Here is a 25729-nt window from a genome sequence, read left to right on the forward strand (position 1 = left end):
CAGATCCAACAAATCTCAAGAAGCATAATACAATGCAGGACACAGCATCTTACTTGAGTGGCAAGCTGTACAGGATCTTCACCATGCATTCCCTCCACCATTGACACACAATGGAAATGGTGTGTTTCACCTACAAGATGCATTGCCATAACTCACCAATCCTCCTTCAATAGCATCTTCCAAACCCGCAAACTCTACCACTTAGAAGGACAAGGGCATCAGATACATGGAACACCAATATCTACAAGTTCCCTCCCAGCCATTTTTACTATCCTGACTCAGAAACATATCTCCGTTCCTTCAGTGACATTGGATCAAATGCCTGGAACTTCCCTACCTAATGGCATTGTGAGTGGCTCTACACCAATGGCTGCAGCAGTTTGAGGAGATAGCTCACTAAGACCTTCTCAAGAGCAGTTGGAGATGGGTAATAAATTCCAGTGACACCCACATTCCATGAACTTCATGACATTCAATTGTAATAGAAACTATTCTGAACTTGCTCCTTTTTTATGATTTTCATCTTTCTAGTCACTGTGACAGAAGATTAAATGAGAGAGTTTCTGCCCTGAAGGACCATCATTTTTGTACTTTTGTCTTTGTCTCATTTACATAGTCTCCTTTTTCATTCATTTCTTTCTGTCTCACTGTTAGAAGTAGCATGGTCCTGCAGTTCCGTAATAGGGTTGAATCTATGCCAGCAAGAAGAAATATTTGATGCATGATCCAACATCAGGATTATCTGACTCAGTTATACATCTAATTAATACAGTGGCAAAGCTACCCAGAATACGCACTCCATGAGGTAGTTTTGCCTTCCACTGCTTCCCTTCTGGTGACTACACGAAACTGTCATCCTCAGCTACTGCAATACATCAAGGCTTTTGCCATGCCAATGGCTGAAGGAGACAGGACAGCCAATTATCTGAGAAACCATCAGAATAAGAAACCTCTATTGATTAGAACCACCGGGGAACCTTTAGTGATTCAGGATCAAGTTTTTTTTTAATTTTGTTATCATAAATTCAAACAATTTTAATGTTTTTCTTCACTTTTCTTTGTAAATAATAACTTTGCTTCTCTTAGGTCACAGAACGAGAACTCAAGACAGGTGGGGCCAATATTCAAGTATCGGAGAAAAACAAAAAGGAATATATTGAGCGTATGGTGAAGTGGAGAGTGGAAAGAGGTGTCGTTCAGCAGACTGAAGCTTTGGTTCGAGGTTTCTACGAGGTAGGTGGAAGTTTCTGGGCTGGTTGTTTGAATACTTGTTTTTACAGGTATTTCTGCTGTAACATGTATTTCGTTAACGTGAATTGGCTGTATCGCCATTGATGAATAGTGGACGCTGTTTGGATAACGCAAACTTTCTGCTGTACAGGGATAACGATTTCCCTATAATGCAATTTTCTATAGTGCGAGGTCCCACAAGAACGCAACTATCGCGTTAAAGGAGAACTACCTGTAGTTTGACTTAACTCAATTTTCTGATTTTCCTCCAATGATCTAAATGAAGACATTTCTCCCCCATAATCCGTTCTATGAATAAGCAAATTCCAGTACTTGAGTTTCTATTTCTACCTGACTTCACCCTACAATTACCACCAACTTCCCACAACATCATCCACCTCCTCCTCCATCCACCACCACCCACACCCCAGACACAGCATCCTCACACTCAACCATGATTTACCCTTTAGCAGTACAGTTACACACACACACACACAGAGACACTCTCAGCAGGAATCCAGGCTGGTTTAAGTTTTAACTTTTAATGTTTCAACGCTCCGCACAAACCGAGAGTGAAGCCTGGGAACTGTGATCGTTCGGTTATCTGATACCTGCAGCCCTGTCACTCACTCTATGCTACTGAAGGGAAGGAAATATGATTTGTAAAACTACATCAAACTGAAGACTTCAATATTAAACAGAACATTTTTAACTCTGAAATAGATTGCACAGGCATCTAATGAACATTGACTAATAGAAGTTATGAATCACAAGCAAGTTTCTGATCTGATGTACCAGTCTGATAAATACACTTTGTTGCTTTGTTTGGCATGATGTTACACAAGTATAATGTGAAAATAGGAATTTTTTGAAAATGTTGCACTTAGACAAGTCTGAGAGTTGTCTGATATCATTGGCTACTTTTATAAGCAGTTCTTTGCTACGGTTAGTCATTGGAGAAAAGGGGTTTGAGAGAAAATTTTGATAGAGGTGTACACAACTATGGCAGATTTAGATTGAGTGGACAAGGAAAAGCAATTCCTATTAGACTAAGGTGCAAGAATAGGGGCATAGATTGAATGTTTTGGAATAGCAATGATTGAGAGTGGAAAATGTGTGTATGAGGAAGAACTTTATTACCCAGTGAAAGGTAATGATCTGGAAAACACTGCCTACGAGGGTGGTGAATGCAGAGAAAAATCAATGAATTCCAGAAAAGATTAGATAGGCAATTGAGGGAAATTAACTTGCAGGAACAATGGGGATTGAACCAGAGAATGAAACTGGCTGGATTGCTCTATAGCACAGTAGTCTTCCCTCTATGTTGAAATGACTCGAGTGCTGAACTTAAAATTATGTGTTCTCAAAAAAAAAATGCGCTCTGTCAAAATTTCTGAATACCTTCAGAAAGTTTCAGTACACACTCAAGCCATTGCCAAAGCTGAAGGGCCAGAAATAATAGTCAGAAATTAAAATAATAGCTGAAGTCCCAGCTGAAGCTGCCCTCCAGCAGAAAGTGCCCTTTATACGGGATTTCCCTTTTTTCTAGTCAGGGCCCCAATGTCAAAAGCAAGTCTTGACCCTGCACCATGTTGCCAGCAGTTACCTGCTGTAACTTTAGTCTGTAGTGACTAATTGTTCAGCAGAAGTACCACTCACTGTGCATTTAAGAGTGGTGCGTGGGCCCTACATGCTGGAGAAGCAATAGTACTGCCCCCCCACTCAAGCACATAAAAAACTGCAGCCTCGAGTTGAAGGTAAGGGAGATGCAGGAAGTCTCCGCCTCAAGGTGCTCTCTCAGCAATTCTAATAGATTTGAAATTTAAAAATGGCCAATGGGGAAAGCCCTCCACAGGGTGGTCTGTGGCTGTAGCCATGACCAGGTGAGCCCTACGGTTTTTGACAGCATACTGGAGGCAATTGCCACGTTCCCACAGCCGGAGGGACCCACAGGCCAAGTCAAAGATTCCAGCCTGCCTTTAAGCATTGGCCTTAACTGAGCTTTTAATTTTATCAAAAAGCTGCCTACCACTTGTGAGCAGGTAGTTGTTCCATGTTTGGTCTAAGCTGCCCAACAATAGCACAGAGGCAAACTGGTAAGGCAGCCAGCAGGATCAAATTACCCATTAGTTCCTGTCCCCAATGACATCTGAAAATCTTCCCTGGTTGGTGAGGGGTGGAGGGGATTTCTGCAAAATAATCTTTTCAGTCAATGTCACCAGTTACTCCTGTAAGGGAACCATGTGTCTCTATGAACTGCAATCTAATTTTTTTGCACTGGATACCTTGGTGGGTGTCACGACCCATATCAATTCTCAAATTGAGAGAAAAGGTAGGCTGCAAGAGTATTTTACTGGTCCAAGTTCAAACCACCAACTAATTTATTTATTTAAAGTACATGAATAAAGCGTATATAGATTCCAATTTCTCTGCACACCTCAAATATGTAAAACAATAAACAGCTAACTCACTAGCTTTGGAGCAAATGTTCAGCCCCAGTCAGGGAACTCATATTAAATGTTACGATCATTACAGTCCAAAATCTCAAAGCTGGGATAGTTCATGCTGTTGTTACAGGATTACAGATCACCATCTGAAAGTGAAATTGTAGGCTCTCTGGGATGACCTCTTTATTGTCAATGAGATGGGACTAGGTCCCCTGAGTTTTCAACCATAGGTATGAGGTGCTTGCCCATGAGTTAAATTGGTCTCTCCACGATTTGGATAAAAATAGGATGATACCATATCATTGCTTGTTTATCTCCTCTTGTACTTTCTCACAAGAATCATCACAATTTATCATTTGTTGGTTTGGTATCATCAGCAAAATTTATTATTGTTCTCTCAACTAATTCTTGTTCTTTTATGCTTATTGTAGGTACAGTTGCAACAAATATCCATATGGAACAGCATTCACTATATATTACTAGTTAAAGAAACAATCCTTTGGTTTGTGGCCTTCAGTTAATTCATTCTTGCGTATCTCTCCTCAGTCCTTTGCTCCTTAAGATTTGACAGTGGCTATGAATTAAAATGAAATTCTTCAGAGGCTCTTCAATAGTTTGTCGACTTGCTGACCCTTCTGTTGTTCCACTTCCATGCATATGTTTTTCAATTTCTGCTATCGTGTGTTCCTTGAATTCATCTAAATCTATAGTTAAATCTATACCAATGAGCTTCTTCATAAATTCTCTGCCTGAGGGTATGTGCTGGAAGATTACTTGCCTAACCAGAGTACAATGCCATGATTTCTACTATAGGTAGGGCAAGGACCCAAATCCCATGTCTATCTTCGATGAAATAGGGACTAAATCCCATGTTATTGGTATCCATCTGATCCACACTTTAGTTATCTAGACAACAGAACTAACAAACACCCACCAATGACCTGACCTGGGAGAATGGAATAGCCAACATTTGAGTCTGTCAGAAACTCTTCAAAAGCCATTCTAATAGAGACTATGAGTAAAGATGGACACTTAGAGTTACTCATTTAACTAATTTAGGTTATAAGTTCCTTGTTTACTAACAACAATGTGTTTGAAGAAAAGGTTTAAAATTAGCCATTCTCAAATTCTATATGAACATTGTTATTTTATTTCATTATTCAGTCACAGAGATCAAGACTGTGTGGAATATTCTTGCAGCTGTTCCTGCAAGAGCCATCAATATTTTACTAGAATCCAGTGGAAAATCTGTTTACATCTATCCACAGCGCTTTCCGTTATCACATTTCTTTTTGATACATATTAATAATCCAGGGCAAAACAAAGGAAATATACAAAACTTGAAAACATAGTAAACAAAGAACTGGACAATAAAAGATTTGAAGAGATTATAGGCTGGTAGACACAAGGGAACTGGATTTTGAGATCAGGAACTTGATATCCAGATCTCTTCCAGGTCCTAAGCCTGCAGTATCTCTATATTGTTGCACTGATGATTTTTCCATTTGCAAAGTCTCTAATTGGGTCAGAGGTGAACCCAACACCTAATGGGTGAAACTGGTGCTGCCTGGAGGATAGGACTGGTCCTGAAGTGCAATGCTGTAATGAAGATGACAGAAATATGTGGACTTGACCTGGTCTTTCAAATTGGAACAGGCAGGAGATAAGAGGGTGAGCAACCTTACAAACAGCCAAATGGTTCATCACAATTACAACTTTAATTTGTGTAGCACCTTTTAATGTAATGAAATTTCCCAAGGCAATCTATAAGCGCATTATAAAACAAGGTATGACACATAAAGAGATGTTAAGTTAAATGACCAAAAGCTTTGTCAAAGAGATCACCTTTAAGAAGTGTTCTAATACAGGACACTAAGGTAGATAGGCAGAGATGTGTAGAGAGGGAGTTCCAGATCTCAGGGTCTGAGTGGCTGAAGGCATGGTCAATTGTGGAGCAGTTATGATTGAGATTGCACAAACAGCCAGAATTTAAAGGTACAAATGTATGGAGGGTTTTGAAATTGGAGGAGGTCACAGAGACAGGGAAGGGTAAGACCAAGCAGAGATTTAAACTAAAGGACAGAATCTTCCAGTCCTGGAAGTTGCAGACCCAGAGGTGGAATGTAACATCCCAGAATGCAGCTGCCTCTGTCCAAATTAAGCTCTGGGAAGGAAGATCCAAGCTTGACTTTGCCAGCCCACCAACAATTAATGGTCCATTAATGACAAAGTGATTGGGAAAAGAACTCGAGGCAACATTAGAGAAATATTTTTCCAAAGTGAGTTTCTAATGATCTGGAATTCTCCATCCTGAAAAGGTGATGGAAGCAGATCCAACAGTATCTTTCAAAAGAGAATGGGAAAAACACTTGAAATGAAAACAATGGCTCAGCTATGACAAAAGAAGCAGAATAAACAATTAAGATGATAGCTCTTTCAAAGAGGTACCACATCATGACAGGCTGAATTGTTTCTTAATCTGTATAATTCCATTATGTCATAATTTTCATTGAACTTGTGGCAATGCAACAGGAACAGTTCTGGGACAATTTCTAATCTTCATCTTAGGCTTCTTTCAAAGGATATTAATGAACAAACTGAATTTTTAATGCTATGCTTTTATGAGCTGACAGCATATTACCAGATTTATCAAATTTAATCAAATCTTTTGAGAAGGCAGAAGAATTGTTCCCATATAAGGAATACCAAGAAGCAGCCTGGCTACAATGAGGGAATAACAAACAGTCTTAAGATGACACCCCTTCCCCAACCAACCTCAACTCTCACCCTGGGATGAAAATGAATCAACCCTGCTCGTGTTCTCAGGAGAAACCAGACGTGGAAATTTAAGATCATCTTCAAAGTGATTAGGAGAATTTTTATGGAAAAGATTGTCAAGACATGGCACAACTTGCCAAAGACAATAGTAGAAGGAAAATTTATAATCACTTTTAAAAGTGAATTGAGGATTTTTTTCAAAATCTTAAGTTATCAGAAGGTGAATGCAATTAAGTGAGTAGTTCTCCCAGAGAATCAGATAAAGGTAATGGGCCAAATGGGCTCATTCTATTGATCCTATGCATTAAGTCTCAACTTTATGAAGTTACGTTATATTCAATTAGCTCTATCCTATACGTAATGTTTTGCAATTGTTCTTCAAATGAGGGAGCAAAATAATTCTCCACGGATAAACTGTCTGCTATAATTTCCATATGTGTTAAAGACTTCCAGTAAGTTAACAGTAAATTTTGTGTTACAGGTAGTAGATTCACGACTTGTATCTGTATTTGATGCCCGAGAGTTGGAACTGGTTATTGCAGGAACAGCAGAGATTGACCTGAATGACTGGCGCAATAATACAGAGTACCGGAGCGGTGAGTATTCCTTTGCTTTCAGTCCTCAATAGGCGACAGCTAATATTATTTTTTCTGGCCAATACATTTGACGCAGTAGCTCACTAATTTCAGCTGGAATGGGACAAAACACAATACTTAACTAAATGCAGGATATGAACTTATACAGATGATTCTTTCTTCTAGGGAAGCTGTGATTTAGAAGAATTTACAAAGTGACAATAATTTTATGGACAACCTAATGCTGTTTTGATGAAACTATTACAGGACAATTTCTTCTGTTTCCTGTTTGGAGCAAAATAGCAATCACAAGAATGGTGCAGGGAAAAGTAATCCACGTGTGGCTAACTAAAGAACTATTAGATTAAAAAGATGAATTTTTCAACATTGCCAAGAAACGTAGTAAAGCTGAGCATGGAAGAATTTTAGGAACCAGCAAAGAACAGTCAAAAATTGATAAAGCGGGTAAATAGACTACGAAGGTAAACGCGCAAGAAATACTAGAACATATTGAAAGAACTAGTACAAGAACTTGAAAGAACAAGTACATAAAAAGGAAGAGAATAGCGAAATTAAATGTGGGTCTCTCGGAGACTATGGCAGGAGAAATTTAAGGAAATAGCAAGGATGGCAAATGTTTGAGCTGAATTTTTAAATCAGTCAGAGTCTGGGTCGGCGGTGGGTAAGTATGCAACATGGCACAACTGTTTTTATATGCTGGGTCACCACCACATACTGCAATGTGACTGCATCAGCACAGGGCAGGCACCAATATGTCATGTAAGGGGCCTCTCTCCCCAGTATGGACCTATGCTGGGTCATAGATGCTGCTGCTGGCCCTTCACTAGAGGGCTACCCTCCAGGATCATGGCTAAGCACCTGTGGCCTTTAAAACAGAAAGACAAACTTACTTTGAGTTGTCTCTTGCTGTCTTCATGCCTTGGCTGGTGGGTCTACCAATCACCCATTCCAGAAAGGAAGCTCAAGATTGAATGACAAGCCTACCCTTGGGGCTTTATTGATTGATTGGTTGTCACATGTACCGAGATACAGTGAAAAGCATTATTTACGAGCAGGACAGGCAGATCCTAGTAAACAAAGGATGAACAGATCAAAAAGACTTAGACAGAGGCATACAGGTTACGTTGCACTGGGTGTACACTCGGTGAGATCAACGTTAGCAAAAATTATTTGGGGCTAGAGAGTCCAATCATTAGTCTCATAATGGCCAGAAAGAAGCTGTTCCTGAACCTGTTCGTATGCGTATTCAGGCTTCTGTATCTTCTGCCTAATGGAAGAGGTTGTAGGAGATCATTACGGGGTGTGATGGGTCTTTGATGACGTTGGCAGCCTTTCCATGGCAGTGAGCTGTATAAATGGAGTCCATGGGTGGAAGGTTGGCTTCTGTGATGGTCTAGGCTGTGCACACCACCTTCTGTAGTTTCCTATGGTCCTGGGCAGAGCAGTTGCCATACCAGGCCATTACACACCCAGACAGTATGCTTTCAATGGTGCATCTGTAAAAGTTGGTGAGGGATCTTACGGAAATGCCAAATTTGCTGAGCTGCCTGAGGAAGAAGAGGCGTTGTTATGCCTTTTTGACTGTCGCATCTACGTAGGAAGTCCAGGACAGGTTGTCAGTTATTGTCGCTCTGAGGAACTTGATGCTGTCCACCCTCTCAACCTCAATTCTGTTGATGTAGGAGGGGCAGGTTCTCTTCTTTTCTTTCTGAAATCAATGATCAGTTCTTTAGCTTTGCCAATGTTGAGAGACAGATTGTTTTCATTGCACCACGTCACCAAACCCTCTATTTCCCTTCTGTAGTGTGACTCGTCATTGTTAGATATCCATTCCATTATGGTGGCATTGTTAGCAAACTTATAGATGGCACTCATTCGGAATTTGGCACACAGTCGGAGGTGTAAAGGGACTACAGTAGGGGGCTCAGAACACATCCTTGGGGGGCTCCAGTGTTAAGCGTTATTGTGGAGGTGGTGCAGTTACCTATCCTCACTGATTGCAGCCTGTGGGTCAGAAAGCTGAGGATCCAATTGCAGAGGGTGGAGCTGATGAGGCTGAAGATTTGAAAGTCCCATATGCATTTTTAAAGCAGGGTCAGGACCCAGAAGTAGACCCTATTTCCATTTCCTGGAAAATCCAGACCTTTGTATCTACATTCATAATAACAGAAACAAAAAATATTCCACAAAACACAGAGAATCAAGATACTAATTAGCGTGAGTAATTTAAAATCATTAATGTAACAAAGAAAACATATTGGAGAAATTAACAGGTTAAAAATTGACCAATCTCCAACATCAGATGGCTTATATTCTAGGGTTGCAATTTTAGTAGAGACAGCGGCCTAAAGTTTCACTTTGTGGACAGAAACGGGAGATTATGACTGCTTCCAGGAAAATACGGTCACTGACCAGTATATTTACTGGAGATTCCCCCTGATTGGGAGGGACATAGTTTCCCTTTCTAATTAAAAGCAGGAGGTGGCTTCTCAAGGTCTTCAAATTCCTCCAACTTCAGAGCAGGTACAGTAAAGGTTAAGTAACCGAGAGGGTGCTCTAACATAAAGGCACATTCTTATCGACTTCTTTAAAAATTTCACAAAAAAAAAAACAGGTTTCCAAAATTATTGCAGGCTTGCGGTGTATCTTCAGCTTTTTCCACTTTTGTTTAAGCTACCAGTACTTGCATCTTTTAATATCCAATATGATTTTATGACTGAATTTGTCCAGGAATTTATATCCAAAATGAGCCAAATTTACAGACTAGCATTTTATGCAAGATCCACAAACAGACAGAAAGGTGACTTTAAAACTGACCAGATTCCCAGTCATGTCCCAGACATGAAAGAATATCAACCAACTGCTTCATCAGTTCCATATTGTATTTGGACATAAACTTAATGATTCACTTTGTCTCATCTCCTTTAGTATTTGTTTTGGTTTATAGTCTGTTCACCTCTGATTTAGAATGGATTCAAGTCCCACTCCAGTGCCTGAATGTATAATTTGGGTTGATGCTGCAATAAGACATGCAGAGAATTAAACATACACTGCCATTGCCATTGTTCCATTGATTCAGGTGAATAGGCCCAATATGAAGTCTTTCTCCCACAACTGGTTTAATCAGTCATTTGTCTTGATGCTGTTTATAAGATCCTGTTATCACCAAAAATACCTCCCACAATCGCCTGCTCAATCAATGTATCTGCATTAAAAATGGATTTTTGCCTGTGAAGCAGTTTGAGATGTTTCTAAGAGACAGGGAGGAAGCTCAAATTTTTATTTATGTTTATAATTTATATATTGCACTGCTGAGATCATTTCATTTTCCAACTTGCTTCCCAAACAATTAATTTTGACCTCTGCTAAACCTTGTCTGCGATCATGCCTATTCATATTTAACATTGCTAGTTAAACTATGAATTTTATTTTGTGACCAAATTATCAATATTAAAGATAATTTACCATTTGCTCATGTGATCAATTTCAATAGATCTTCTAAATTAAAACTGCATCTGCAACATATTGTGGCTTTCTACACAATTTACTCTCAAATTGATAACCTACTTAATGCCTTCTCATTTCCATGATAATTAATAGAGACAGGATGAGCAGTGGACACGATGCTAATCCCTATGTATCTCCACACTATAACATTCTTTGTAACCCATCACATCGAGTTCTCATTCATGATTATTCTCCTACGTCTCTCTTAATCCCATAAACCTTCTGCATCACAGCAAATCTTTTGTTGTGAGGTGATTATGTTGCTATTTTAGCAAATCACAATGATTCATATCGTGGCTTGAAATCCATATACCATAACAGGAATGCCTAATTGGCTCAAAAATCTACAAAATTTTGGATACACAATATTTTGATTTAAGTCATACAAGCAGGGTTTGTAATCAATTAAGTCTGTTTTGTAGAAAACTGAAAAAGATGTGTTTATATTTATGCATTCAAATCTCTTATGCCTTGCACCTGTGCCATCTCAGTCCTCTAAAGAAAAATGGAAGTGTTAATCAAGACTGTGGTTAAAGCTCAGATCTACCAGGACAATCCTGCTGAATGATGTTACAAAGGTAGTTGCTGATCATCTGTTCTTGCCTGTGCCCTTTCCTCAGGTTACCATGATGGTCATATTGTAATAAAGTGGTTCTGGGCAGCTGTGGAGCACTTCAATAATGAACAGCGGCTCCGGCTTTTACAGGTATACAATAGCAGTGATTGCAAATAGATTCTTTCTTCAATATCACGTGGGTCAGAAGTCTGGAGATTAATGTCAACGATATTGGCTAACATATGATTTCAAGCATTTGTTTAATGTTTCTTACAGCTCTGTTTTAACAAGGGAAATAATCCGCTTATTTTAAATAGGTTAGTACTTCCGTTAAAGTAATAGACTGATGTTATAAGGGTACATTAAACATCTGCCAATTAATATTACAATTGTTAATTTATAGCCTAGAATGTTAAAGACAAGTTTCAATATACCATTGATTGCAACAGCAAAACAGCTCTGCTGATTAAAATATTTTATGCTTATTAATGTTGACTCCAATGTGTGATTTTATCCACACGTCCAAAAGTTCATGTGCAACACAGACTGGGCAAGGGGAAGGCAAGGTCAAGAACTGTCTTCAGACTTGGCCTACTGTATAATACTGTTTATATTAAGACTAAGTATAATAATAAATGGTATTCAAAAATATTACCAGGCTCTAATTTTACCATTACAATATTGAAAGACTATTCCATGAACTCTACTGCTGAATACTAGTCGATCAACTCCGCATACTTCTCTGCACATATTTCTAATATTCAAATGGCTACACTTTAAGCTTCTTGCCTAGTTCTGTTTCTCTCTTTTTCTCTTAACTGCGCCCACACCATACTATTTATGCCAAGTGAAGAGCAGTCCTATAACATTATTAAACGGCTGCTCCAGAGCCCTAAACTCAAGACAACTCAAGACCTTTTTGTTGTCTGCCTGAATCTCAGTGCAAAATGAGGCCAGACAAACGGATGTTGCATTTCTACAGATGATTATGTAATGAGATCCAACATAGTAGACAGAATTCACACATTCAAGTCACAACATTTTCTGTAGCTGGCATTTATGCCTGTGCGTTTATTTAGGAAATTTCTTTATTTTCCTTAACAGTTTGTAACAGGGACATCTAGTATACCTTATGAAGGTTTTGCTGCACTCAGAGGGAGCAATGGACTAAGGCGATTCTGCATCGAGAAATGGGGCAAAGTAACATCACTGCCAAGGTATTTGTCAGGAAATCATAATAAATAAATGAATGAATGAATATATAGTTTACATGTAGTAATGACCTAGATGACCTAGTATGTAAGAATTGTTCTGTAAGGTTTTAATGATACAAGTATTTGATTGCTCAAAGCCCCACATCATTGCTGCTTCTTATGTATTTACTAGAAGACATTCCATCTCTCCCCCACTTTAAGAAAGAATTGCAGTTTATGCCCAGAAATGAAAACTAATCAGTGATTTAGCTAATTTATTTTTTAATGTTCTTGAAATAAGTAGAAAATAAGGCAGCAAATATTTTTGGTTTATTGACAGAGACACTAAGAACTGACATTTATAACAATTTATAGAAAATGGAATCACTGTGTATGACATCTAATTTTAACAGTACATTAGAAGCTCAGTTCTTTATTCACCAGGGATTTTAATTTCTGCTGCGCTCTATTTTTAATGAATGAGTTAATACATTCATTTTAAATCTTTCCATGAATCTTATAACATAGTTGAAAATCTGTTCAGAATAAATGACTTAATGTCTGCATTAAAGTAGTACAGATGGAAAGTAACTCCAAAACATACTCATCATGACAGTAATTAAAAGTTTCAGTATAAATTGTATGAATGACTAATTTAAATCTCAAATACAAGGAGAAATATTAAGGAAAGGGCCCATGATTTCCAATGGATTTGGGGCAGAGTTCTAGCAGTAAGGGATGAGACCAAATTTTGCAGGATATCAGGTGGGATTTAAAAATATCAAAGCCAGATTTTTGCCACAAAGCAGAGCCGCTCTTTCTTGGGGAAAATGAAAAATCCTACCTCCGAATGGGATACTTTCTATTTTTGTAGGAATAGGCTTGGGGCATGTTTTGTGTATGTATATTTTCTGGAGCCAGCTGGCCATTTAAATTAGCAGCTATCTCCACTGGCCCCTTGACGCTTGGAGTGTGAAACCCGAATATACAGATCAGACCTGGTAAGAGCTGTTCTGAACTTTCACTTGGACTACCAGGCTATCCCTCTGGCCCAGAGACACTTTTGGCTAATGTAATGTATAATTTGGTAGAAGTCAGGTCACCATTGAGGTAAGTCAGGTATCCTTTTGAATTGCTAGAAGTTAGCATAAATGTATGAAAAAATGTTCAGAAATCTATTAATGTCAAGTTCATTGCAACTGTCGGCAGAAAATCAACTGTCAAAACTATCAGAAGCATCAAGATAACCTGTCAGAGAGACCTGTTGAAAGTGCCAAGAGTTTCTTTCAAATGGAGCTGTCAAAAATGTAAAGAGGACATGTCAAAGGAAGCTGTTAAGCTGTAAAGGCATTTAAAAGTCCCTGCCTTAAATCTTTAAACAAAATATCTGAACTGTTTAAAAAGAAAAGACTACTTGCTATTTCACTTGGTCCGTTGACACAGGCCTTAAATTTCCATGTGCTGAATTAGTGCTGCATTACTAACTTCCAAACTGCTCATTATCACAGTAGGATGACTGCAGTTTCTCAGTTTCTTTGGTTATACATTTTGAAGCGTGACTGTGAATTTCAATGTTTCTTCTCATAAGGAATTATGTATTTTAATGAAGTGTTTGTTGTTATAAAGGTTTTATTTACTTAAATGAATCCAAGTGAAGTTTTATCAATGTAGTAAGGTCTGTAATAGGTACTTACAAGGATCATAGAATCCCTAGTGTGGAAACAGGCCCTTCAGCCCAACAAGTCCACACTGACCCTCAGGCATCCCATCCAGACCCATCCCCCTAAACCCACCTAATCTACACATTTGTGAACACTATGGGGTAATTTAGCATTGTCAATCCACCTAGCCTGCACATCTTTGGACTGTGGGAGGAAACCCACGCAGACACGGGGAGAATGTGCAAACTCCACACAGACAGTCGCCCGAAGGTGGAATCGAGCCCAGGTTCCTGGCGATGTGAGGCAGCAGTGCTAACCGCTGAGCCAACATGCCTCCCCTTTTATAGCATTTTATTTTGTCTCATCTCTGTATGAGTCTGGCCATGATGGATACAAGGTGTGTTCATCTGGTATGTATAAGGACAAAGAGACGGAGGAATGGTTTAACAAAGTCCTAGAGTCATACAGCATGGCAACAGGCCCTTCAGTGCAGCCAAGTTTCCTCAACTAAACTAATCCCATTTTCCTACATTTGGCCCCTATCCCTCTAAACCTTTCCTGTCCATATACCTGCCCAAATTTCTTTTAAATGTTGTAATTGTACCCACCTCTACCACTTCCTCTTGCAGCTTATTCCACATTAGCATCACCCTCTGTTTGAAACAGCTGCCCCTCTGGTTCCTTTTAAATCTTTCTCCTCTCACCTTAAACCTATGCCTTCTAGTTTTGGGCTCCCCTACCCTGGGGGAAAGGCCTTGGCTGTTCACCTTATCTATGCCCCTCATGATTTTATAAACCTCTATAAGGTCACTCCTCAGACTCCTACACTCCAGGGAAAATTGTCCCAGCCTATCCAGCCTCTCCTTATAACTCAAACCTTCCAGGCTCAGTAACATCCTTGTAAATCTTTTTTGCACCTTTTTCCAGTTTAATAACATCTTTCCTATAGCAGCCAACCAGAATTGTATGCAGTACTCCAAATGGGGCCAGAAATGTCTTGTACAGCCATAGCACTATGTCCCAACTTCTGTACTCACTGCTCTGACTGGTGAAGAAAGGTTGTCACTAATTTGGTAAAGGGACTAAAAAGGTTAGAGGGTGGGAATGGGGCATAGGTTGGTACAGAGGGCATGAGAAACCTTTGGGTATTCATAGAGGGACAAAGATTGGAATGGACGGCATGAAGAGCCATGAGTTGACATGGTTAGAGCATGAGGAATGTGTTCGGAGGTGAGGGTTGGAGGGATATTTTACTTAAAATCAACATGTGCTGGTGTACCAAGGCAAGCCACCCACACAACCCATCTCTACCCCTAATAGCCCACACACTTGTTCTTGGGTCATCCAGCCTGCTTCCAGGGAACCGTCATCCCAGATCTCCTGGCCACTTTTTTCATGTTAAGGTTTGCAGAGGCAAAACAGATGTTGCTAAATTTGAGAGGCTGCAGAAAAGATACATAAGGATGTTGCCGGGGTTGAAGTGTTTGACTTATAGGGACAGGCTGAATAGGCTGGGGCTTTTTTCCCTGGAGTGTCGGAGGCTGAGGGGTGACCTTATAGAGGTTTGTAAAACCCTGAGGAGCATGGATTGGGTGAATGCTCAAGTTCTTATTCCCAAGTTAGAGGTCATAGGCTTAAAATGAGAGGGGAAAGATTTAAAAGGGGTCTATGGGGCAACTGTTTCATGCAGAGGGTGGTGCATGTATGGTATTAACTGCCAGCGGAAGTGGTGGTACAGATACAACATTTAAAAGGCATCTGGATGGGTACATGAATAGGAAGATATTAGAGGATTATGGGCCAAATGTTGGCAAATGGGACAAGACTGGTTTAGGATATTTAATCAGCGTGGACAAGTTGGATCAAAGGGTCTATTTCAGTGCTGTTTAAATCAATGACTGTATGACTCTGAGTGTCCCAACACTGTGCTCCTAACACAGAAGGGAAAATCCAATCCCAAGGCCCCACTTTCCCCACTGCAGAAAGAGACCAAGTGGAAGTTCTACCTTTCAAACTGTGAGAAGTTGAAGCCAGCAGTTTGGCAACACCCTTCTCCAACTAAAGTAATGGATCTCAGATAAGACAATACCTCTGTCTTTAGGCTGAATCCTTCCCAGTGAAACATTTCCTTCGCTATTGTGTACCTCAGCCAAATTGACTGTGGGGTCGTGTGTTGCAGTCTTCTTGCTGTCAGCAACCTACACAGCCCACAGACCCAATATTGTGCATGTAATTTGTTTTTAATATATTGGGCTCTTGTGTGAATATCAGAGTTGTTGAAGAGTGGGCAATAGGGGAATAGCTACACTCCATTGCACATGAGCCTGCAGGTATCAAGTCTTCAAGAAAATTCTGTACTAAAATAAAATGGAAGACAAATTCGACTTTTAGTTCTCATGTACAGCTAACTGTAAATCAGAGTAGATATTTCCTTTTCTGTCCGCTGAGTGCACTTTTAATCTCCACTATCAATTGTGTAGGGATTAAGACAAAGACTGAACAAGCAAAAGATTACTGGGAAATGACAATTACCTATTTAGATTTATGGAGCAGAACAAATTGAGGAAATTAATTTTTTTTAATATTATATTTGAAGAACCAGACCCCACAGCAGCTAAGGACCACAGAATACAGCAGACAGTATTACACATGTAATGATATCTTAACTGCAATGATTGGTTCAAATATGTGACTTTTATGTTTTGTAAGTGAAAGCTTCTTAATTAAAGTGTCAGTGTTTCACTTAGTTGCACATAAGAGCACAATTTATTTAGAAAATAATTATAACTGTTCAACCTTCATTGTCCCCAGTTGTATTTCCACTTCTAAATTAGAATTCTAAGAAAGTATATTTTTTAATCAATGTCACTAACACTTCAGAAACAGATATACTAAGGTTCTATTAATTTCATCAACTTTGTTTTGTACATTTGAAATCTCAGGATGTTGGCTGTGTAGCTAGAAGTGCTCTAGCAGAGCAGCACATGCATGTATCACCAACCACTAGTTCTGGTGAATGACGTGGACATGTACAAGTGCCTATTGTGTCAGTAACTATGCTGGGGATTCTGAAAGAGCCAAAGAAAAACCATTAATTTCTTCAGTAGAATATCATCATTTTAAAGGTGATGATTCCCCTTACAGATTGATTATCCAAAACAAAATATGTGTTAGGCCTCAAGGAATGTCTCCGGCCATATTCCAGTGTTCCTAGCATTTTGAAGACCCAGGGTCCCAGGCAGATTTTGATACTAAGCAGAAAATGACAGAAAGACTAAGCTGAACAGCCACTTCCAGGGAACAGCCCATTTTCTTTGCTCCTCCAACTCAAGAATTTTGTCCCTCTGGTCCTGATAAGTGAATTTGAGTTGCTAATTTGAAATAATTGTTGTGGGGAAGTCCAAAAAGCTAAATATATTAGAATCATGCATTAACAGCCTGTGAGTTAGCAGTTAGATTGAAGCTGTATGTGAAAATTGATTAAAAGAAAAGCCAATAAAGTAACCTCCACCATCAAGGACAAGGGCAGCAGATACATGGGAACACCACCACCTGTAAGCTCCCCTTCAATTCACTCACCATCCTGCCTCGGAAATATATTGCCATTCCTTCAGTGCTGCTGGGTCAAAATTGTAGACCTCCCTAATAGCATTGTGAGTTCCTGAATAGCATGGGGAATGGCAAGTCAGTTGGGAAAGTATGGCTAGATCACAAAACTGACATCTTGACATAGAGGGAAAGAAAACAAATCTGAAGTTGCACCCACAGTTTGAGTGATGAGACAAGAATCTCTCTAGTATGGGGCAACAAGCCTAATTGCATGTATGAACATCTCATCATTACATATTCTTGCCTCGTTTATATGAGATTTGCTATTCCATGTGACAGAGAGAAACTAGACAGCAGCATGAAAGTCAGAGCAGGAACCTGGTGACTCCCGCTCTCTACTTACTCCACTGACCTCCATCTTAGCCAATGTTCTCCAACATCGCAAGGCATGTAGCTTTGGTAGCGAGCAACTGCACCCTTCATCCACAGAGATTGGCATCACATTCACACAAACTTCATCACATCATCGTGGCACAACTCTGACTGGCTTAAAATACTGGTGTCCTCTTTGGTACTGTACTCTAGAGTACACCAACACCTTTCATTGTAAGCTGCTGTCAGGCCCCTTCAGCACAGGGGCAAACAGTTATCATGGCTTTTACCCTGCTCTCTTAGCACCCACTCACTTTGTGTCTCCTTGGATGCTCACAACATCTCCTCCATATCTTGCCTTTTTTGTGCTTTACTGCCATATTCAGAACTTCTAGGATCACTTTACTTCAATCTTGCCTTGCCTCTTAATGCAGACAAAAAAAAAACCAGGCAGCTTGTCATGGTTTCCAGCAATGACCAGTCAAGGGATGAATATGTATACTGCTTCAATGTCACAACTGTACCCTGTACCAGCAGCTTACACAGCAATGAGAAGATGCAATTGCTATTCTAGGCATTAGGGAAAGAGTAGGCAGAATCATAGAATCATAGATCACTGGTTAGCACTGCTGCCTCACAACACCAGGGACCCAAGTTCAATTTTAGCCTTGGCTGACTGGCTGTATGGAGTTTGCATATTCTCCCTTTGCTTCTATCGGTTTCCGCCAGGTACTCCGATTTCCTCCCACAGTCCAAAGATGTGCAGGTTAGGTGGATTGGCCATGGGAAATACGGGCTTATGAGGATAGGGTGAGGGTGGAGGGTTTGGTTAGTTACTGTTGAGAGGGTTGGTGGGCTGGACGGCCTCTATCTACGCTGTAGGGGTTCTATGATTCTAGGCAAGGTCCTAACATTGTACGGCACTAAGACCAGATAGCCTACATAACTTAATTCTTGTAGCTGCAGTTAAAATAACACTTGATCAGACAGATGATGATGCGAAACACGTCTGAATGTGGAATACTACTCCGTCTGTGCCACCTATATGCTCTCAGAAGTGTTTAATTTTTATGTCCCTCCAATGATATGGACTGTAAAGGGTTATTCATGGATGGCAGCAACTGACCTGGTGTACTGTTGGGCTTCAAGTATGATGCCAGTGCAAGTACTTCCAACACAGACAAGTGTAAGATAGGCACCATAAAGACTTGGTGCGAAGAACTGTGTAAGATAACTCACAAGGGCACATGGAGAGAAACCCTCAAATGAAATTCCCTGAACTTGACATTGCCAGTTTTTGATGAATCTCTAACATGTGTCATCACAAAGTCTGTAATGGTTCAAGATGACAACTCATCACCACTGAAAGGGTAATTAGGAATGAGCAGTAGTCATTGGCCCAGCTAGCGACACCCACATCCCATGAATGAATTATGGAAAAAAAAGAGAAGGAAGCCAAAGAGCCTGGGAGCGCCAAGTGTTGAGCTGTAGTGATAGCAGCAATTGCTTGTGGTAATTTACATGGAGAGATACTTTAAAGGGATATATAAAGAGAAGTAAAATATACAGAAAATTTGTATGTCATTGTGTTTAAAGGATTTTACATTACTGAAAGTCTGACTCGTCTTTAAAGAGAAAGCCGAGTTACTCATCAAACTGGTTCAGATCTGTAGAAACTGGCTTCAACATGCATACTGCAACTGTGACCTTGTCAACATTACTGCTGCATGGATGATAATCTCTAACACTGAGTCAATCCTGTTTGAAGAAATATAATTCTATTTCATTTACTGAATTGATTACTGTAATCATGTGGCCTCTACCTCTATTGCAAGTGACTTTATTTATAATCTGTGGCACCTATTCAACACATCACTTGAAATATTATCAGGAATGGTTCAGCTGAAAGTATCTGGATTTTCAGAACTGTATGAGAGCCAGCTACTAAAAGAAACAGCAAGGAAGAAGTAAAACAAAACGGTAGTCTGTAATTTTGAATCACTATATGTGTCAAAATGGCTGTGCATTTTCCATTGCTCATTGCTTTAGGAAAGACATATGAGACAGAATTGGAATCTTTTCCATGGTCAGTAGAAAATATATGAAACAGAATTGATTTATTAAAATTCTGAAGCAAATAAGAAAAGCAACTTTGCTATTGCAACTGGGAAAGTGTACTACAAACTTTATAATATGTTGGATATCACAGAGTCATAGAGTTGTACAGCAGACAGACCCTTTGGTCCAACTCATCCATGCGACCAGATATCTTAAATAAATCTAGTCTCATTTGCCAACATTTAGCCCATATCCCTTTAAACCCTTCCTATTCATATCCCCATCCACATGCCTTTTAAATGTTGTAATTGTACCAGTCTCCACCACTTCCTTGGCAGCTCAATCCACACACGCACCACCCCCTGTGTGAAAAAGTTGCCCCTTAGGTCCTTTTAAATCTTTCCCCTCCCACCTTAAACCAATGCCATCTAATTTTGGACTCCCCTACCATGGGATAAAAGCCTTGGCTATTCACCCTATCCATGCCCCTCATGATTTCATAAACTTCTACAAGGTCACCCCTCAGCCTCCAACGAAAATTGCCCCAGCCTATTCAACCTCTCCTGAAAGCTCAAACCCTCCAACCACAGCAGCATCCTTGTAAATCTTTTCTGCAACCTTTCAAGTTTAACAAGATCTTTCCTATAGCAGGGAGACCAGAATTGAATGCAGTATTCTAAAAGTGGCCTCACCAGTTTCACTGAGGAACAGAAAAGCCAGAGCGCTGTGAATTAATAGTTCTCTTTGTGACGTTGTATATTGAGTAACTTGGGTAATTTGTAACTCAAACAAGAGTGAATGAAAGTTTTTTCTGTTCTTTTTATGAAAAATGGAATGTTTGGACAAAAGAAATCACCACATGTTGCTGGGAAAAGTAGAGTAAACATTTATGATTGGAAAGTGTGTAATGAGTATTCAGTGCAGAAAGCTAATTGAAAGATGAGGGAGGCTGTGCATAGAAATATCAGAGTAGGCATTGAAAACGTCAGGTGAGTAGAAGTTCAGAACGCATTTGTAGCCTGATATTTGGTGTTCCACAAAGCAATAATGCAATCCTGTTTGGCCTGCCCATAGTTGAGAAGATGGTATTGTGAGCAGTGAATACAGTAGACTAAATTGAAAGAAGTACCAGTATTTTTTTGAGATGGCAAGGACTGCAGGTGCTGGAGTCAGAGATAACAAAGTGTGGAGCGGGAGGAACATAGTAGGCCAGGCAGCATCTGAAGAAGGGTCCCGACCCGAAACTTCAACTTTCCTGTTCCTCTGATGCTGCCTGGTCTGCTGTGTTCCTCCAGCTCCACACTTTGTTATCCAGTATTTTTTTCTTTACTTGAAGGAGTGTTTGGGTTGCAAGATTATGGAAAGAGAGGAGGTAATACGAAATATGTTATATCTGCTGTGCAAGCAAAAGAAGGTACTGAGGAAGGAGAGTTAATGATGAGCTGATTGAAGAATGGGCTAGGTTATTGCAGAGGGAAGGCTGAACATGGAGGGGAAGGTGTGTTTTATAATGCTGAAGGTGCCAGAAATAGCAGAAGTGCTGAATTTGGAAGCTGTTAGGTTGGAAGCTGAAGGCAAGTGGAACATAGTGGTGTGTTTCTGTGGGAGAAAGGAAGGTATCACATCAGTGGTGTGGGAAATGGGATATACATGGATGAGGTCCCTGCCATCCATGGTAGAAGAGAATCTTCAGTTGAGGAAAGAGGAAAACATAGGAAGAACAAAGAAAAAGGACAAACTCACACGCAAGGTGGTAATATCAGACTGATGCAATGGAAATGGAGAAATTAAGAAATGGGAATAAAGTCTTTTACGGGATACAGGTTGGAAAGACATATAGATATGTTAACCGATTTGTTTATCATGAATACCCCTGATAGCCTAACCCCAAATGTGGAGATAGAGAAGTCAAGGAAGGGAAGGAAGAATCTGTGGCAGACCATTTGAAAGTGAGCAAAGGATGTTAAGAGAAGCAAAGTTTTCGAAATTTTCTAATACAGGCAAGAGCAGGAAATGGTACCAGTACATTCATCATTGTAATGGGTGGGCGAGGACCTGAGTAAGACTGGGACGAAAATTGTTCCACATGTCCCACTAAAAGGTAGACATTGATAGAGTCCATCCAGGCCCCATTTATTTGGAGGAAGTGAGTGTCATCAGAGTATAAGTTGCTGCCAATGAGAACAAGTTCATCCAAATGGAGGAGGATGAATGTGGATGAAGGTTTCTTGGTTCAAGGAAAAAGTGGAAGGATTCCAGCCATTCTTGGTGAAGGATGGAAGAGTAGATCAATCCAACATCCAAGGTGAAAAGGAATTGTCAGAGACATGGAAATTGAAAGTACTAAACGTGGCCAAGCATCAGAAGAATTATGGATGTCACTGGAAAAAGATCGGTCAAGGGGATAGAAATTAAAATTTCAATTGAAAGAAATAACGTCCATGGGTGAACAACAGGCTGAAACTTCAAGTTGAAAAGAACAGTCCTGTTTGTGGATCTTGGAAAGAGTTAGGAATGGAACGTGTTGATTTGGTAGGTCTTTGAGGGCAGAGAGCGTGGAAGGAAGACATCTAGGTCTGAGAAATAATGACTTCATGTTTGCTAGTGTGGTAATAGTTCAAAGGAGATAGGAGAATGTTTCAGGTTGCATCCTTGGCAAGTTACAGGGTGACTTGCTAAACTAACAAGAACACCAACCTGATAAGCAGCCTTAATGAAAGTATTAGGATTGCACCCAAGACAGCGAAGTGCTACAAGTCAAGATGGAGGTAAACTTGAGTCAGGGAGCAGAATGGAAACATTTCAGCAGCTAATGTCACACTGGTATTCTCAGTAAAAAGATCTAGAGTTGGTAAAGCATTAAAAGGACAGGTCCAGATTGAAGGACAATTCTACAGACAAGAGAATAGGTGCACAGTTCAAGGAAGACTCCTGGCCAAAGAAATGAGTGCAGAGGCAATGGCAACAGAAGAAAGCTTAGTGAAGTATGGAGATTAAAATTTATTGAAATTGGGCTAAAAAGGAATGAAGATTAGTCATTTGCTAAGAACTGTTTGGGATTAGAAAGGGGAACATCCAAGTGGGTAATTAACACAAGGCAGAGGATGAGACTGAAAGGAGGGTGGAATATCACTATCACCTAGGTTAAATATGTTGTTGATTTTTGAATAGGGTGTTGCCATTGGACAGAAATGATGCCTGAAAATTGGATTGTTGAAAAATTGAGCAAAGATAAGTCATAGTATTCATAGACAAATCTAAACTCTGGCGTCTATGCTTATTTTAACCCAACCTCTTCAGAGATGTTATAGCACACCTCTAGGACAGGTGGGACTTGAACCTGGATCTCCTTGCTCACACGTAAGGACACTACCAGTGCACCTCTGGATGTTAGATCTTTTTAAATCCAGCTTATACACTACCTCCAAGAAATCCTGTCTCATTTTCTGCGAAACAGAAAAACTGACCTCTTACTGAGTGATGTACTTCCTTTCCTTAAAAGAATTATCTGTGTTTTCTTTGCTATCCCTGTCTGCCTTCTCTTTGTTTCTGCAACTTTACACAAATTATGCTCCAACTCCAGATGTCTTTTGTCAGCAGCGTGTGCCAGCACATAACTTCTTTTTACCTTTTCTGATAGTACTACCAGGTCAAGGGTCACCAGATCACATGGGCCAGTATTCCTTATTAGTCAAGAAGAAAATTACATTTGATCCCAAACACTTAGAGTCATTTTCAAACATTCTTAAAAACAATTACAAATTACACAGTCCTTTTAAAATTAATTACATTCCATTATCGTTTCCAAGTCAAAAGTTGTCACACAATTTAGTTAGTTGAGTGCCTCAAGTCATGTCCCACTATTGAATGGATAGACTCAAACATTAAATTTGACCAATTCAGAATTTTGGAGGATCTGCTCTGGGTTGGAGTATACCTTCCGGTCAGACAAACTGAGTCCAAGACCAGTAGATGGATTTTTCTGCACAATTGCCAAACAGGATTACAATATTTTGTCACTGACTTGAGGAAATGTTGTAATTTATTTTTAAAAAGTACTATGGAATCTGTAATTTTATATAAGAATGTTTGAAAATGACTTTACATTTGATCCTAAACTCTTAATTTTCTTCAATAATAAGAAATACTGGCCAATGTGATCCAGTGATCCTTGATTTGGTAGTACTATTGAGAAAGGTAAGAATGATACAGACATGGTTGAATCATATGGAGGCGAATATTAAGTTAAAGTTTTATTCATTCTCATTTTTAGAATCAAGGCACAGAAAGCGGTTATTTCACACATCAGGCTCTTTGGAAGTATGATCTCGTTGATTGACACTTTGCTCTTTGCCATTAGCCATGCAGTTTTCTTTTTCCTTTTTAAGTAATTTTCCCATTTGTAAGTTACAATTAAATCTGCTTCCATTCTTCTTTCAGGCAATGCATTCAAATTACAACAACTGACCAAGTATAAAAGGTTGTCTTCATCTCCCACTTGGTATTCTACTAATTATCTTAAACTTCCATCTTCCAATTACCAACTTTCTCTGTTTCTACTCTATCATAATCCTTTCTCTGCCAACTTTTCTGATGGTATTTGCCAGTTTTTTTGCTACCACGTGAATGAAATTCATACTTGTCCTTTTGATAGAGCAGTCCCCAATCTCCAGGCAACACCGTATCTGCAGTGTTTCCACTGATATTTTTCAGAAGATATAGAGAATGACAGATGAAGTCTGCAGTACCTCTTACCCTGATTACCACACTGGCCTACACTTGCACGCAGAGAGATATTAAGCTTTACAATTTAGCAGCCTCATCCAACTATTTCTCAACAGTTATTGTTCATAACCATTGTATATATTTCAGTCTGTATGTAACACAATATTTTCCCACATATAGATATGGTCTGCCTATGTTATCATGTAGTAATTCAGTTGTTTAATTATCAAATAATGGGTGGAACAATAACCACTCAACAATGCATGATGTAATTACCAAAGACAACAACAGCACTTTCCCCTTTCTGAGCAAGAGTCTCCAAACCCAAAACGTTAACACTGTTTTCTTTTCACAGATGTTGCCAGACCTGCTGATCTTTTCCAGCAACTTGTATTTTTGTTTCTGATTTACAGCCTCTGCAATTCTTTTGGTTTTTATTTAATGCTTTCCCCTTTCCCAGTTTTTGTCTTAATGTCTTGACAGGTGTTGCATTTCTGGTTCTGACTCATTTCTTTGGCTTGTGCCTCATTCCTGTGGTTTCTGTCTCAATCTTATGCCTTGTGTCTCATTCTCCTGGCATGTGCCTTGCTGTCCCAGCAACTGCTTCTGTTTCTCTCTTTATTGGTATGAGCCTCACTGTTCTGGCTTTGGTTCCTTTCTCCTGAGTAATGGGGAGGAGTATTGATTTCAGTAACAGGAATAAAAATAAAGCTTTATCTATCTTATTACCGAGTTAGTAACATAGGAATGCAAGTAGATCTTTTGGGCTATCAGCACTGCTTACAATTTAATTGGCCATAACAGCTTTAGCATTGTTGTGTCAATTCCTCAGCATTTCCTTATTCCTCAATACATTCAATTTCCAGCACGCTAACTGCACCCTTTTCAAATACTGTAATTGATTCAGCATTAACAGCCTTCACAACATTTTGTAAATTAAGAATGTCTGAATTGGCCTTTTAACCAGTTTTGTTCTCCTTCAAACTTACATCTCCAAATTCTAGTTTCCCTAGTGGAAAAACAAGTAATTATATTTACCCGATTAAATTGTCTTCCC

At 39.5% G+C, this 25729-nt stretch overlaps 1 protein-coding gene across 1 annotated transcript in view; it reads left to right on the forward strand.

Annotated features, from left to right (window-relative positions):
* Positions 1-25729, forward strand: part of LOC109916385 (E3 ubiquitin-protein ligase HECW1-like) — a 419523-nt gene that overhangs the window by 377505 nt on the left and 16289 nt on the right. The window contains exons 25-28 of the mRNA XM_048617591.1: positions 1087-1233; positions 6937-7051; positions 11179-11264; positions 12219-12331. Coding sequence (XP_048473548.1) covers positions 1087-1233; positions 6937-7051; positions 11179-11264; positions 12219-12331 — 461 coding nt within the window. The remainder of the gene's footprint in view (positions 1-1086; positions 1234-6936; positions 7052-11178; positions 11265-12218; positions 12332-25729) is intronic.

This window comes from Rhincodon typus, chromosome 2 (genome assembly GCF_021869965.1).
Source record: "Rhincodon typus isolate 14 chromosome 2, sRhiTyp1.1, whole genome shotgun sequence".
In the NCBI taxonomy this organism is placed as follows: Eukaryota; Metazoa; Chordata; class Chondrichthyes; order Orectolobiformes; family Rhincodontidae; genus Rhincodon; species Rhincodon typus.